General features: G+C 41.1%; 1 protein-coding gene and 1 pseudogene across 1 annotated transcript; both read right to left on the bottom strand.

The window, feature by feature from the left end:
* Positions 1 to 7,948: 7,948 nt before the first annotated feature.
* Positions 7,949 to 11,388, bottom strand: LOC107514241 (tubulin alpha-1B chain). Its single transcript, XM_036236690.1, has 4 exons — positions 11,251 to 11,388; positions 9,684 to 9,906; positions 9,392 to 9,540; positions 7,949 to 9,105 (listed from the first exon to the last, which is right to left on the bottom strand). The coding sequence occupies exons 1-4, from the start codon at positions 11,251 to 11,253 to the stop codon at positions 8,125 to 8,127; spliced, it is 1,356 nt and encodes a 451-aa protein (XP_036092583.1). The 5' UTR covers positions 11,254 to 11,388; the 3' UTR covers positions 7,949 to 8,124.
* A 2,761-nt stretch (positions 11,389 to 14,149) lies between these two features.
* On the bottom strand, positions 14,150 to 14,268 carry LOC118614605 (annotated as a pseudogene).
* Between the last annotated feature and the right edge of the window lie 1,704 nt (positions 14,269 to 15,972).

The raw sequence follows: 15,972 nt of genomic DNA, 5'->3' as shown, positions 1-15,972 counted from the left end.
ATTTATTCCAAGTTGCCTTAATTTGTTTGCATTTGTTTGTTTGTCCACCCCCAATTAGGCTCTTGAAGGAAAGGAATCATATTTGGTTTTGTTGACATGAGAACATCCAAACCCGTAGAGAATTTTTAGTAGTTTATCTGAGCCAAAACTTATGACAGTTTTAAGGTTTCTTATATGCATTTGAAAATAAGGAGGGAGAAAGCAAGGAAAGAATTGGATTATAGAGACTTAACAAGAATACCTGCTTTCTCAAGGATAGTTAAGCTTACTTCAAAGGTGTGTTAACCTACATGCACAAAAAGGATGGACAGGGCTTGCCTAAGGCAAAGATAAACTTACTAAAAAAGTTATATGCCTGAGGCATGACTACCCATTGTGACCTGCCCATTCAGGAATTTATGATCAGATCATCTTATGAAGTTATGTTCTGTATAACCCCTATATTTGTCCATATCTTGAACATGGTTACTTCCTTAGCCTAGGACCTAATACACATGTATTACAAATGTAGTGAGAAAAGATGGCAGGCATTACTAATAATCAGAAGAGCTGGGTTCTGGTTCTAGCATTATCATCCTGGGCTACACTTGATCTCACTGCAAAACTAGAAGACCCTTCAGATTGCTTCCAGATCTATGAATCTAATGATCATGGTCCTTTGCAGTTCACAAAGTGTTATGACATCATTTGAGTCACAGACTATTGCATCTGATTCTTACAACAACTGGTTAACATAGATTCTGCTTAAAAACTTAGCATCATCCAGAATGTACTGATAGATATAACTGAAGTGAACTTTAAAAGGCAAAATATCTATAAACAAATGAACTTGGAACTGCATAATAGTGTAAGACAATTTCAAGCTCAGAACAGAGAGAAACCATCTAAAAGACTTCCTAAAGAAAAGAGTTTTGAACCCAGCAGCAATCTGATTTATTTGTTCACAAGTTCTTCAGTCCTTGCTTACAAATCCATTGGAAGTACAGTAGCTTTCTTTCCAATGCCTGTTTAGAATTGGTGAAACTTCTCTGTTTACTGAATCACCACTCAGAACTCTGCAAAAAGACTACACAACCTCTTTTTAAACTTACCAAATCTCCCTTTGTCCAAATCTTTTCTACTTCCAAAGCTCAACCCAAATAATGTCTTTTCTTCCATCCTTTCTTGAAGGTATTTCCACCTCTTCTAAATTCTCAAAGCAACATCCAGCTGCATAGTTCAGTGGGCAATGAACAAGTAGGCATATATGCCCTGTTTCATAACATTCGTTATCTTGAGCTGTTATTTAAATTGTTTAGATGGTTTAACTTTACCTCCATTTATGTCTTTTCTCCTTTCCCTTCCTCTTAGAGGGCTAGAAACCTTTATTTGGCTTCTAATTCACCTCTTTCCTTTCAACCCTGATAAAGATGAATGAAGCAAACACAGTCAATTGGGGAAAGTCTATGGGAGGAGCTAGGGCTTATGGAAGTTTTTGCACTGCCTAATTGCAAGAACCCTACAGGAGAGAGAACTCTACGGAAATAACTTTGTTTACAATGAAGGCCTATGGTTTTTACTTTCCCTTCCATCAATTTCCTTTTCTCTTATATAAATGCCCCCCTCATCTTGGTACACAGGCCAGAGTGTGCATCTAGCTCTGGGTTACAACCCTTTCTTTTTCCTGAATAAATCCGGAAACACCTAGTTGATGTTATTTTTCAGTCAACAATCCCAATACTTAACCCAGTGCAGTTTTCACAGCAAACACTCGATGTTTGCGAATTCTATCTGCCCAGGAAATTAGTTACTCATTCTTAGTAGAGAAGGGGCCACTTTGACTGTGGAATAAACTTCAATATTTTCAAGCAACAGAGAAGGAAATAATCCAAATTGAGCCTCCACTAAGTGGTAAATATTAACAGATACTTAATATAGATCAGTATATGCAATGTCACAAGGATCCTACAAAGTAGATCATTTTTTTTAGTAAATGAGGAATCAGTTCAAGGAAATTAAGTAATTTTATCTGAAGGTCTACAATAGTAAGTGGTAGAGCTGGGGTTTGAACTTGGCCTGTCTGGCTCTGAAGCTTCCCTTTTTCCCATTATTCTGCCTCTTAGTAAATATATCTCCCCACTCCTGTATTCCCCTCATTACTAAACTGCTTAGATACTCAGCATAATAGAAATTAAAACTTGAACTTCAATATCCTCAAGAGCTCTGGCATCCTCCACCTATATCTAAAGGGTTCATTGTTCTGCTTCTTCCTGTGAGGCCACCTTTGAGCTTTGAAATGATGATGACTTATGGCTAAATAGTACCTTGAGAAAAGCAGACAGAAAACACTGGGGCACTCACTCCTAGAGGTGACTGGGGCAGGAGAAGGTCAGAAAAGTTGCCTTTTTCTTACAACAAAGATTTCAGAAACATTCCATTCAGATTATGGGTTATTTTCACTTTCTCTTTGCTTACCTACATGTCTTAATTTTTCCACAGAAAACATAATAAATATGGAAAAATTCCTGCTCACTCTAAGACTAGTAACATCAGGGTGGTTTTCTTCCCAGGACTTACTGGGTCATCAGGAAGAACTCATTCAACTCTAAGGTGAAAACACTACAGGCTGTACTATGGACTGAATGTTTGTGTCCCCCCAAAATTTATATGTTAAAACTCTCCCCCCAAGTGTGATGGGGTCTTTGGGAGGTAATTAGGTTTAGGTGAGGTCATGGGGTACAGCCCCCATCATGTGACTAACATTCTTATAAGAACAGAAAGAGACTAGAGCTTTCTCTCTCAACCATATGAGGATACTGCAAGAAGATGAGCCATCTGCAAACCAGAAGAGATGCTCTCATTAGGTACTGAATCTGCCAGCACCTTGATCTCAGATTTCTCAGCCTCCAGAACTGTGAGAAATAAATGTCTATAGTTTAAGCCATCTAGTCTATGGTGTTTTGTTATAACAACCCAAAATAAGACAAACTGTAAACTTTTTCTCTTCTCTCTGAGGAAATTAGGCCAATTCCTAGAAACAGACAAACTTTGGAATTGCCCTCTTGTCTAGAATACTAGGGAAACCAGAGGTTCCCCTTAGTCAAGGCTTCCCTGGATCTGAGAACTTTTGTTGTTGTTGTTGGCGGGGGTGAGGGGAAGGGTTTAAGAAACACGCTTTGAGAGATTCTGTTCCTTTGTCCCTATCTCTGACTTTTCCAAAATATTTGAGAGAATAGTCATAATGAAAGATTGGCTTGAGATAGCAGGAAATTTTGTAAAATCCTAGGCTCTGAGAATGGAGAGTGATCTCAGTTCTACCTGTCTGCCCTTCACAATATGGATGCCACAGTTGTCCCTTGCAGAGGTCCTAGCTAATTATTAGAAAGTGAGCTGCAATGTTCTTCCCCATCTTTTGCTGTGCCTTTTAGGGTTTTGAGGAATGACTCTGCTACCATTTCTGGACAGAAGCTCTTAACTGGATTTCTCTTTTCTAATCTAAACAACCTCAGTTCTCTGAGTTGCTCCACCCAAGACCCCTTACTTACCCACTCCACTCACCCCTTGGAGGAAATTCTCTTGCCTATTCATATCCTTCTTGAGGTACATAGAACTGGATAACAGTTTGCATAGTAGGGTGACCAGAAAGAGGATGGTGGGAACACATACTTACATAGCTGTGTATAGTGTTGTGTAGAAGGAATGTCTATGGTGACATCAGCCTGTTCTGACGACTGGGTCATACTTGTCTTGTGGCACACATTAATTTAGTCAATGTGAGCCAGCAGAAATTCCTACATGTTAGTGTCATGAGATACTAAAGTTGGGCCAGAGAGAGGCTGAAGGATTTCTTCTTGTTTATGAAGAATCTTTAGAACAGAGAAGCAACTTTATCTTTCATTTCCATTTGATGTCACTGTCCACCCTGTAGTGCCTTCTTGAGGCACCTTAGATTTTTCAGCTGGGGAAAGAGGGCGGAATGGGAAGGCAGTGGAGGGGCAGTCTTTGCTAGCTTTCAGAATTAATAGTTTGAATCTTTGCTCTTGCTCAAAATTAATTCTTGAAATATTTATTAAGTGTACTAAGTACTAAGCATTAAGCTAGGCATGGTGATACAATGGTAAGCATAATAAACAAGGAGTTTATAAAATTTGGTGGGTAAATATGTTAAATAATCAAATAAATATATAATTCCAAAATATGATAAATGCTTTGAGAAAAGTAGAAGGCTCTATAAAAATAAGTAATAGAAAATATAATCCAGTTTGATCTAGTCTTCAAGTTTTTGGGATTTTATCATTGAAGGAAGAGTGGGTTAACTGGGCAAAGGGGGTAGAATTAGTTATGGTTGGGAAAGGTATTACGTATAGGCAGAGAGAACAGTGTTTGAAGTCCCCACACTTGATTCCATCACAGTTGGACATAGTAACTTACTGCACGCTCTCAGTTTAGAGATTGGTCGGTTGAAAGATGGGTAGGGTAGAATATTTATTTCAGTTTATGGACAGGATGGCAGAGAACAAGAAGCTGGCCTTCGAAACACAATGGTACCAGTATCTACATTGTTATGTTCACATCATCAGGTGATTATTAACTTTGTATCAAGCTCCTTGTTATTAACTTTGTATCTGGCAACAAGATACTTCATTACTGCATGTTGACCCCAAGGCCATGTTTTTATACCCATCCCACCCTCTGAAGCATCCTAGAGGCAGGCACCGAGGTCATGAGCTTCTTGGGTGTGGGGTTTCCTGTGGCTACCTAATTCACAATGGTCTAGCATGAAGCCCAGCTGCCTCTAGGAATGAACAGAAAAGTGGCAAGCACATGAATGCCAGGGAAAGCAGGTCAATCACTTCCTGTTTGTTGTGTATCTCCAAGGTGGCAGCCAGGACAGAGTTCACAAATCTGAGCTCAGCACTTACGGGTAGAAAACTCCTTGTCAGTGGTGCCATCTGCAGGACATTAAGGAATTTACCAGGAATTTGATGGGATTCATAGAGGAAAATGGAATCTCTCTCCTCTCTCCCTCAAGCCTCTTAATCTGAGCATGTCCCTAAATCACAGCCCTGGTCCTTCATAGAGTTGAAAGACCTTTATTGCCTCTAATCTTGTGGCAAGCAATATTTAAGGTACCTACCTGGTCCTACAAGACAGGACACAGGGCTGTGGTATCACTTCCCTTTTACCCTGACAATGAAATGTCATTTGTAAAAAATGAGGCACTGGGCTTCTTCCATTTTAAGGTCACCTCAAAGAGGTCAAGAATACTGCATTGTGAAGGCATTTAAGCATTCTGGTGTTAAAAGAAAGTGGATTTGTAGTAAATTGAAGGTGTTGATATATTTAAAGTTAATTATTATCATCCTTGGCATCTCTAAGTAAAACTCCCCTTGGGATTTTACTTCTATTTTTTTTGAGTAAATGGCTCATTCTTCCTTGGCAGTGGCTTTGGGGTCCAACTAAGCAGAGATGTCACATCCTGGGGTGCCCTGCCTCTCATCTCCCATGCTTGGACATACAGCTCTAAGCTTAAAAGTCTGTCTAGACTTGATTGTTCTATTTACCAACCCCCTCTGGAAATCTGTATTGCAAAAGACAAAATACACCCAGCAGGTTAAGAGAGCCTGACTAATGACAGAGCAAGAAGTGTCTCTCTGTTCCCTAGGCCTCTTTACCCTGAGACTCACCTTCTCAGGAGGTGCTTAGAGACCTGGGCCTGGAAAGAGGGTGAATATGTTTTATGAAACCCTAGGGTTAAATATTTATATTGAATAGAATACAGACTCTGGCCTAAGAGCAACATAATCATTATTTTTACTTCCCTTGGAGCATTCTGTGGGCCAAAAGCATTACCAGCACTATGTTTGCTTCTGAGGCAGAGATATAGGCAATAAGAGCTGAGTACCCTGCTAAAGGAATGCTTGATTGCATTTCCTAGGTGCTTTAGCATTTCGCTATAGCCATTCCTGCCATGTTTCATACTCGGTATCTCATGTCACCAAAGGCTTTGACTAGTAGTCAGCTATTAGTCATCTTCATAACATATGATTGGGAACGGGGGGGACAGAGGACAACACTGAATGTCAGAAGTTGGATTAATAAACAAATTAGGGTATAAAGGGAGAAAGTATAGTTTAAGAGTGTAGATAGGTGTTCTAAAGGATAGCTTAAACAGCAATCAAAAATACTGAAATTTGGGTTTGAACTGTAGAAAATGAGACTTTTCTCTAAACTACGTTTTCCCCTTTTAAAAAATGAACATTTCAAGCATATAGAAAATAGGATATTATAGTGTTGTTCTATTCAATACAAACATTAAACCTTAGAGTTTTGTATATAATGCCCACTGATTTTTGCCTCCTGTTATTGTATCATTCCCTCCCACAATAAATGACTGATGTATTAACACATAGGATATAGTTAAGATGATAGTTTGACTTCTGAGGTTGTCATAAGACACTGTGCTTTCGAGCTTGCCCCCTCTCGGATCACTTTCTCAGGGAAGCCTGCTGCCAAATTATGAGGACACTCCAGCGGAGATATGGAGAGGTCTGTGATGAACTAAGGTCATCTGCCAACAACCAGCACTCCTAACTCATCAGTAAAACTAACTTGCCAGGCATGTGAGTGAAACACACCTTGCAAGTGAGTCCTCCAGCCCCAGTCAAGCATCAGATGACTAAACCTTATGAGAACCCCAAGACAGAACCATCAGGCCAAGTTTCTGAATTCATCTTCAGAAACTGCATGAATACATGTTTTAAACCAGTTTTGGGGTAATTTGCTATGCAGCAACAGATAAAATTGCAAACACTGAAATATCTACCACCTAAGTTGGTCATCTTAACATTTACTTATGGATCTTTTTTATTTTCTCCAAAAAAAAAGTCTCCCAGCCCCCACCCAAATCATTACACTTGAAACCTTGGCTTCTTTATCTTGTCCCAGCCATGTGCCTCAGAACTCTTAAAAAGCAGGACACCCTTTGCACTTTCTGCTTGCCTGAAAGGCAAGTTCTTTCCTTCGTTTTGCAGAAACAATAGGACCTTTGAGAGGGTCTTCAGATATCTCAAGTTGGTCTTCCATGAGTTGGGTACTAACTCAAAACCTTATTTTCTATTTGGATACTAATCTAGCTTAAAGCCCTGGCATCTGCACTCCCCAGGGGCCTGTGGTGGCTACATTTGTGTTGCTATGCTAGACTGCAGTGCCATTCAACTTTTTCTCAAATGGCTGGTAAATGAGATTGTATTTCGGGAGTTGAGTACTTTTAAGACTTAAGATATGAACACCTCCAACAATTTTTAATGTCCTTATGTGTTCTGAATTTATAACGTACATTTCCTCAGAGGTTAAGTCCTCTATTTACATCCTATTTGCCTATCTCTAGATTCCCTTTATATGTAGCCAAAATACAAACTTGAAAGAATGTAAATTATGCAAAGTGATTATAAGCTCATCCTAACCTTTAGATGTTTATACCTCATCCACTTGCAAAACAGTGCTCTAGCAAGTGTACATGGCTTAATAACAGTAGTCCTATTATCTGCAGATTCAAATCAACTTATATGCACACCTTGGAGGTAGTGGGTTTGGTTCCAGACCACAATAAAGCAAATAATACAATAAAGTGGCTTGTAATTTTTGGTGGAGGGTCTTGCCTCCAATTTGTAAAAAATGCAGTATCTGTGAAGTACAATAAAATAAGGTATGCCTATACTTACTCCTAACTCATCGGTACTTACTCAGTGATTTCAAAAACTAGATTAGCTCTGGATTAAAATGACTTTGAGCACATCATTCTTCCAAGTCTCCTATGACCTGGATTCTAACATTAGTTAAGGTGATTAACAGGTGTCAGAATCTAGCTCTCGTGCTTTTACAGACCAGTCCTTGATATGACCACTCTGTATTGCAGTCTATATCCTCCAAGTGTAGAGAAATCAATATAGAAAAAGTACAGAAGCCAAACTTTTCTCAATGCCTTTACTTTTAGACACGAGGGGAAAATCTTCTAATTACACATGAAAAGAGACAGACATGATTCACAAGTAAAAGCAAAGACAATCTAACCAGAAAGCTTAAAAGCCTATCAGTTGTTGAAGCTATAGTTGAGTATAACATGTTTCAGGAAGAAAGGAATAATTAGTATTCCTCTCCTTCTTCCTCACCCTCTCCTTCAACAGAATCCACACCAACCTCCTCATAATCCTTCTCAAGGGCAGCCATGTCCTCACGAGCCTCAGAAAACTCTCCTTCCTCCATGCCCTCACCCACGTACCAGTGAACAAAGGCACGCTTGGCATACATCAGGTCAAACTTGTGGTCCAGGCGAGCCCAGGCCTCAGCAATAGCTGTAGTGTTGCTCAGCATGCACACAGCTCGCTGTACTTTGGCTAGGTCTCCACCAGGTACCACAGTGGGAGGCTGGTAATTAATGCCAACTTTGAAGCCAGTGGGGCACCAGTCCACAAACTGGATGCTGCGCTTGGTCTTGATGGTGGCAATGGCAGCATTGACATCTTTGGGAACCACGTCCCCACGGTACAACAGGCAGCAAGCCATGTATTTACCGTGGCGAGGGTCACATTTTACCATCTGGTTGGCTGGCTCAAAGCACGCATTAGTGATCTCTGCTACAGAAAGCTGTTCATGGTAGGCTTTCTCAGCAGAGATGACAGGGGCATAGGTGGCCAGAGGGAAGTGGATGCGAGGATAGGGCACCAGGTTGGTCTGGAATTCTGTCAGATCAACATTCAGGGCTCCATCAAATCTCAGGGAAGCAGTGATGGAGGACACAATCTGGCTAATAAGGCGGTTCAGGTTAGTGTAGGTTGGGCGCTCAATATCAAGGTTTCTACGACAGATATCATAGATGGCCTCATTGTCGACCATGAAGGCACAATCAGAGTGCTCTAGGGTGGTGTGGGTGGTGAGGATGGAGTTGTAGGGCTCAACTACAGCTGTGGAAACCTGGGGGGCTGGGTAAATGGAGAACTCCAGCTTGGACTTCTTGCCATAATCGACAGAGAGACGTTCCATCAGCAGGGAGGTGAACCCGGAACCAGTTCCCCCACCAAAGCTATGGAAAACCAAGAAGCCCTGAAGACCTGTGCACTGGTCAGCCTGTAGGAGAAGAAAAGAAAAGATGTAATTCTTCAATACCAGGATGCATTTTCTTACTTATAACTTCTATTAATTTTTTCTTTAAATCACAAACATATCAGATTGATATAAGGACAAGGAGTGGCAAAATAGCCCCATAACCTAGGGATTCCGATTAATATAGTGAGTAGTGTATCTCACAATTTGGTGTGCACTAAAGAATGAATGCTGTAGTTTGGTCTCTCCACTGAACTTGCAGGGAACCCCTCATCATCCCATTTTAAGTATGTTTCAAACTGGTACTCACCAGCTTCCGAATTCGGTCCAAGACAAGGTCGATGATCTCCTTGCCAATGGTGTAGTGTCCGCGAGCATAGTTATTGGCGGCATCTTCCTTGCCTGTGATGAGCTGCTCGGGGTGGAAGAGCTGGCGGTAGGTGCCAGTGCGAACTTCATCTGGACAAGGGAAACAAAGTGGCCATCTATCACCAACAACATGCACAAGCCTGCTCAAACCCCAGGGTAGCAACAGAGGCCCCAGGACACACGTCCTGCCCCAGACCCTTGGGATCTCACTTGGGTTACTGCGGTCAACTCACCAATGACCGTGGGTTCCAGGTCTACAAACACTGCCCTGGGCACGTGCTTGCCAGCGCCTGTCTCGCTGAAGAAGGTGTTGAAGGAGTCGTCTCCCCCCCCAATGGTTTTGTCACTTGGCATCTGGCCATCAGGCTGGATGCCATGTTCCAGGCAGTAGAGCTCCCAGCAGGCATTGCCAATCTGAACACCAGCCTGGCCAACGTGGATGGAGATGCACTCACGCTGTAAAGGAAAAAAAAAAAATCAGGATTAAACTCATCTATCGGCAACTATAAAGCAGAACAAAATATGTATGGAATGTTAATCTTACAAATATCCCTTTAAAAATGCATTAAAATGTGATACTCTTTTCTAAGCATGAACCACTACACCTTTTGATCTACACTTATTTTCCCTATCTAAATTGGGAAGGCCTCTTCCCAAACTAAGCAATCTTACGTCACATTTCCCTCCTTTGAAGGTCTGAGATAGAGACCATACATCTAGGGCTCCGGCTCTATAATCCCATTTCAGACTAGATGGCCAGATTTCCGGGTAGCTTTCAGCTCAGGAAGCACGTGGTCAGAGCAGTGCAGAGGAAATGTCTGGCTCTAGCGATGAGGGGCGGGGCTCTGCGGCACAGGATGAATGAGCAATTCAGAGTGTGCGCGCCCGCCCTGAAGCCAGCGGGACCGCGCAGTTGCAGAGGGACGAAAACAACCATGTTGGCAGAGGCGCAGCCGCGGCCAACCATCCACACTCCGCGCAGGCGTTGGGCTCAGCCCAGCACCTCCACATCTGTCAGGGCACAGCAAGAGATTATCGGCATTCCAGATCTTGACTAAGATCGTATTTCCATTCTCTCAAAATTCCTCACCGCCACCATCTGTTCGCACACGCATTCCTAATGCAGCAGAGGCCACCGAGGAGCAGATGGCCTCTAGGGGTTGTTGGGAACTAACTGTCCTAATGTATTGGCACAGTACAGCACAGCGACAGTCTTCCTCTACATTCATCTTATTCTCATGTATAAAACGACGAAAACTCTGGGCAGAAGACACACCCTCGCGCCACAGAGCCGCAGCGGAGGCTGCAGAGACGGTCTCCCGCCACTCCCTGGCGGGGCGGTAACGGTCGCGCGTGCGCTTTTGTGTCAGGCTCCTTCCCGCCTCCGCTTTTCGCGCCGAGGAGGAAGTGAGGGAGGAGAGAGCCCGCGCGCACCCGCCCAAGGCAGGGGAAAGATAAGGGGAATGGGAACGTGAGGGAAAAGACTGTAGGGTCTTGGGGCGCCGCGCCCAGTATTTAGGGGATAAATAAGAGCCCTCACTAGGGTGGAGGGAGCCGGCGCCCCGCCATCCCCTCTCAGAGTCCAAGATTCAAAGGCGACGGTCTCCTCATTTCCGGGCCCCAGCCATTCTCCACAAGCCGGGGTCGATCTACTCCCACCCTCGCCTCTCTCCTTGCTTTTTGCCCTGCAAATGGAGAGCGCTGGCCGCAGTTCTCTGTAGGTAGAAGCCTTCTGTGAACCCCCGGATTGTTTTTCCCCGTTTTCCCGAGCGACGGCGGCGCCGCGCGAGGCCCACTCACCATATCTACGAGTTAGCAGGAGCAGACGACAGAAGTAGACACCGGGTCCCGGTTACCGTCCCCGACAAGCTAAGAGTCGAGGTAAGTAACGCACTGGGGCGAGGGAGGTGCCAGAGCCGCTTAAGTAGCGGTCCATGGAGGGGTGGGCGGGCACAGGCTGTGTCACGGCTGCGGGCCCCTCCCCTGGCCTGGCGCGCCCACTCGGTGCCCGGCTCCGCCGCCGCAGAGGCGGGCTCCACCGCCGGAGCCCCCTCCCTGCGTCGACCCTGTGGGGCTGGGGCCTCCGCGCCTGCGGGCCTCGAGCTCGGGTGCTGCAGTCTGCGGCGCATGGCTGCCGGGGCCTGGGCTGGGCACGGGCTAGGAAACAAACCATCCTGGGAAGTGACGAGGAAGGAGCTTTGCCTTAATTTGAACGAACCCTAAGACTTAAAAGTCTATACAATTTTAAGGAAGAAGCACCATGAAATGCAGAAACTTCTGTCCCGGATAGCTCAGCAGATTATTTTCATGTTGTCACAGTTTGTCAGTGAGTTTTGCCTTTTCCTTTTCTCAGTTCCTTTAAAGTGTATTCTGTACTTCCTTAATAATATGGAGGACGCGAGGTTTAGAAAATAGACTAGTTTTATTTGATTTACTGTAATGACTTGTGCTTTAAAGGTAGCTAACGTTGGAAGCAAAAAACAACCATTCAAAGAGAGTACCTAAGCATTGAACATCCAACTGTTAAAAGGGCCCCATTTTTAGACCTCAACCAACTTTATGAAACAGCCTTAGGGGCTTCTAAAAAAAAAGATTTAAAGACATTTCAAATTTGGTAGCTGAATTGAGGAAGTGAAGACAGAAACTTGGGTAGGGACAAAACTGACACAAGGATATTAGGAAGCAGGGATTCCTATTATATAGAGTTTTGTAAAACTCTGTAATAAATAACTACTTTATGTTGAACGTCAACTCTAATTGAAAAATTAAAAATTAAAAAAATACTGTTTCTGTTATGTCAAGATAGATCAGTTGATTGATTATAGCTTAGTGCTAGGAGGCCCAGATTATAATTAATAGACTTTTTTCCTCCCCTTTCAGGAGAATCTATTTTAAGACTGTAAACCACATTGGTAACCTTAGGAATTGCATGAGGAGGTTAATTAGGGTTAACGTGTGGCTTTAAATTGGTTCTAACAAATTTATTACTGTTACTAACTACACTATTTAAAATATCCTCCCAGTGATAGGGTATTAGTAACAAAAAAGGTAAACATGAGACAGTAAAAATTCATAGTTCATATTCAGTTATTATCCGATTCAGATTTGGTAAAGCCTTCATTCTTCATACCATAGAAATAACTAATTTATACTGTTAATATGTATATGTAGTTTGTAAGGATATATATTTATATATTATATATGTATTCTCCACTCACATTTACATGAACCTAGAATACAAACAAGATACTCATTTACTTCTAATAAATATTTTCAGTAGTCCTGTTAAAAGGTTTTCGACTCAGATCACAAATTTGCACACATTTCCCAAACTGGGTTATAGGGGACAGGAATATATTCGAATATTGTCTCGCTTATTCTTGACATAAAAATAAATCCTATTAGTTTCAGGTTGTCTCATTTATTCTTTTTTTTTTTTTTGTCTTGTTCTTAAAAGGAGATGGAAATACAGGCATACATTTTATTGTGCTTTGCTTTATTGCGCTTCACAGATACTCCATTTTTTACAAATTGAAGTCAAGACCCTTTTTAACAAAAAGATTATGACTAGTTTTATTGCAGTGGTCTGGAATCAATCCCACAATAACTCAGAGGAATGCTTGTCATTAGTTTGCCTTAACTGGAAGAATGAATGTTAGGGAACCACCCAGCTGAACTCCATTTTGCTCTCTGCTCTGGATGAAAGCCATTTGAAAGCAGCCACCTCCCTCCTCCTAGATCTCTGCAGAACCTTAGAGCTTTCACTGCAGAGATTTGCTCCTGTGGGCTATATGTCTCCCCAGATACCTTCCTAAAAACCATTAGCTTTGCTAGCCTTGTTTTCTGTGAATTCCCATGTTGTAAATGAGGAAATATTTGAGGGTTTCTTTGTGTGTGTGTGTGTGTGTGTGTCCCTGATGATACTCAGGTTTCAGAGAGTAATAGAGCCAAAGGGACCTTTATACCAGATATCTAGTCTGATATCTATTTGCCAGAAAAATATTGAATAATGCTAAGTTAATTGATTTTACTACCTCTTAAGTAATTGAGAGGAAAGGCTGACATTTTTTTTCTTTTTACACATACCAAACTTATGTGAGTCTATTTGTTTATATTATATATGGATGTATACACTTTGTCTATATTTAAAACCTAAATAGTAGTTATCTCTTGCTAGAATATAAACATAGTATTATCCAGTATTTAACATTTTAACTGATTATATAGGTCTTTCTTTTGTTGGATTGTTTCAGGGCCTGTAACTATTTGCTTTGAGTCTTTGATGTAATTGGAGACCCTGTGCTCCTTGAGCCACTCCCATCTTTGCTACTTAATAGCACTGCCATTTGTTACTGTTCTAAGTAACATTTTTTTGATAGTTACGTATTGTGGTTAGACACAAACGGTCACAAAAAGTTTTGTTCATTTAACCTACTCTACAAGGAAACACACAAAAAATAGCAACTTACAAAGCAGCAACTATTTTCAAACATTTGGCCTTTTTAAAATTAGTGTTAGTGTTATAAATTTATATATGCCATTTTTTGTTATTTTTCCACAGATGGTATAGGGGAAAGAAAATGGGCTTTAATTTCAGATAGTACTAGATAAAATTTTATCTTTGTCAGTTAATAGTGGTATGACTTTAGGAAGAGTTTATATTTATTTATTTATTTATTTATTTATTTATTTACTTTGATGTCTACAGCACCTGGTATTTCTAGGTGGTCTCCCATCCAAGTACTGACCAAGCCCAACCCTGCTTAGCTTCCAAGATCAGGCAAGATTGGGCATGTTAAGGGTGGCATGGCCATAGACTGGTATGACTTTAGACTCCTAATTATCTTTCTTGAACTTCATTTATGAATGGGAATCAGTATTAGCTTGGAATCGTCTTTTTCTCACACTGTCACATTTAATCCCATTAGTAAATTCTATCAGCTTTATTTTCAAAATATGCCCATCACTTTTTAAAATCACGTCACCTTATAGTGTTTATAGAATCTGAAATTACCTTGTTCATATATTTATTTACTTATTTAATTTTTTTTTTCTAATTAGAATTCAACTCCATGTCTGATTTTGTGGAAGTCAATCTTGGTTGCCCTTCCAAAAACCACCTTCTTCCATTCTTTGCCAAGAGAATCTCTTTTTGTTTGTTTGTTTGTTTTTTAAAGGGTAGCTATGTGCTCAAACCCAGGGGACAAGTCAAGGAAACCCTTTGCCAGATACTTACTTTCTCAATCTCCTTCATAATTGAATCCAGTCTGGCCAATGGAACATAAAGGGAAGTCTGCTAGGGTATTTCTGGGAATGGTTTTCCTCCCTGATCAAAAGAGATTGTACCCTTGAGCGAAGCCCCTTTGTTTCACTCCTCTCTACTGCTTTTTGCTTTTTGAAATGTTCTGTGAAGGTATGATGCCTGGAGCCAACTTAGCACCTTTAGGTCTTAATGTGAATAGAATCAAAGAAATGCCAACTTAGTGTCTGACACTGTGAAACTGCTGAGCCAATCTTCAATCTACCGATCTCCAGATTTATTATAGCAGGTGCTAAATATGTAATTTGTTGTTGAATGTTGAACTTGGTGACTGATTGGATACACAGTGTGAGGGAAACTAAAGAACAGTGGTTAATTTTCATGTTTTTGGTTTGAATAACTGGTCGAATGACAGTACATTTCACTGAGATTAGAATATTAATGGAAGAAGGGATAGGAACTGAAGAAGGGACACAGGAGAAGCTAATAGTTCAGCTTTTGACACATTTTGAGTTTAAATTTTGTGATACATATATCTAGAGATATCCATTAAGTTATATATGCAGATGTGGAAAGAGAAGAGAAAGATAGATTTGAGAGTCTCTGAGATTTAAGATAATTAAGCCATGGAGATGGATAGACCATTGAGGGGAATGTGTAGAACTTAGGAGAGTGGTGGCCTTAGTAGAGAACCTAGCTTTAGTAGGGAATCTGAAGAATGATCACACTTAAGTAGAGAGAAGGAGTCTATAAAAGAAGCCTGAGAAGGATTGATCAGAGAGGAAAGCTGGGGGGTCTCACAATCCAAGGAAAGGGAAAGTTTCAAGGAGAAGTGGTATGTCAAATGCTGCAGAGAGGTTAGGTAGTATAAAGACTAGAAAGTGTCCATTTTATATAGAAAACAATAAAGCTTCTATTTTTGTTTATTGGATAAATATTTATTGAGAGTCTACCATGTCAAGTATTCCTTTTAAGTGTTAGGTAGATAAAATGACGGACAAATTACATCCTTACCTTCATAGAGTTTATGTTCTAGAGAAGGAGAAAGAAAATGAACATATAGCAAAGAGACATGAAATATAATGTTAGGTATTAATAGGTACTATTTTAGGTAGAGTAATCTAGGAAGGCTTCTCTGAGGAGATAATTTGAACAAAGACCTGAATGAAATGATAAAGTAGGCATTTCAAGCAGCGAAACATCAAGTGCAAAAGCTCTGAGGTTGAGGGTGTATATATATATTTTTAAGCAATATCAATAAG

The sequence above is a fragment of the Rousettus aegyptiacus genome, unplaced genomic scaffold (assembly GCF_014176215.1).
Source record: "Rousettus aegyptiacus isolate mRouAeg1 unplaced genomic scaffold, mRouAeg1.p scaffold_m13_p_2, whole genome shotgun sequence".
NCBI classification, from domain to species: Eukaryota; Metazoa; Chordata; class Mammalia; order Chiroptera; family Pteropodidae; genus Rousettus; species Rousettus aegyptiacus.
This window is presented reverse-complemented; position numbering and strand designations above follow the sequence as displayed.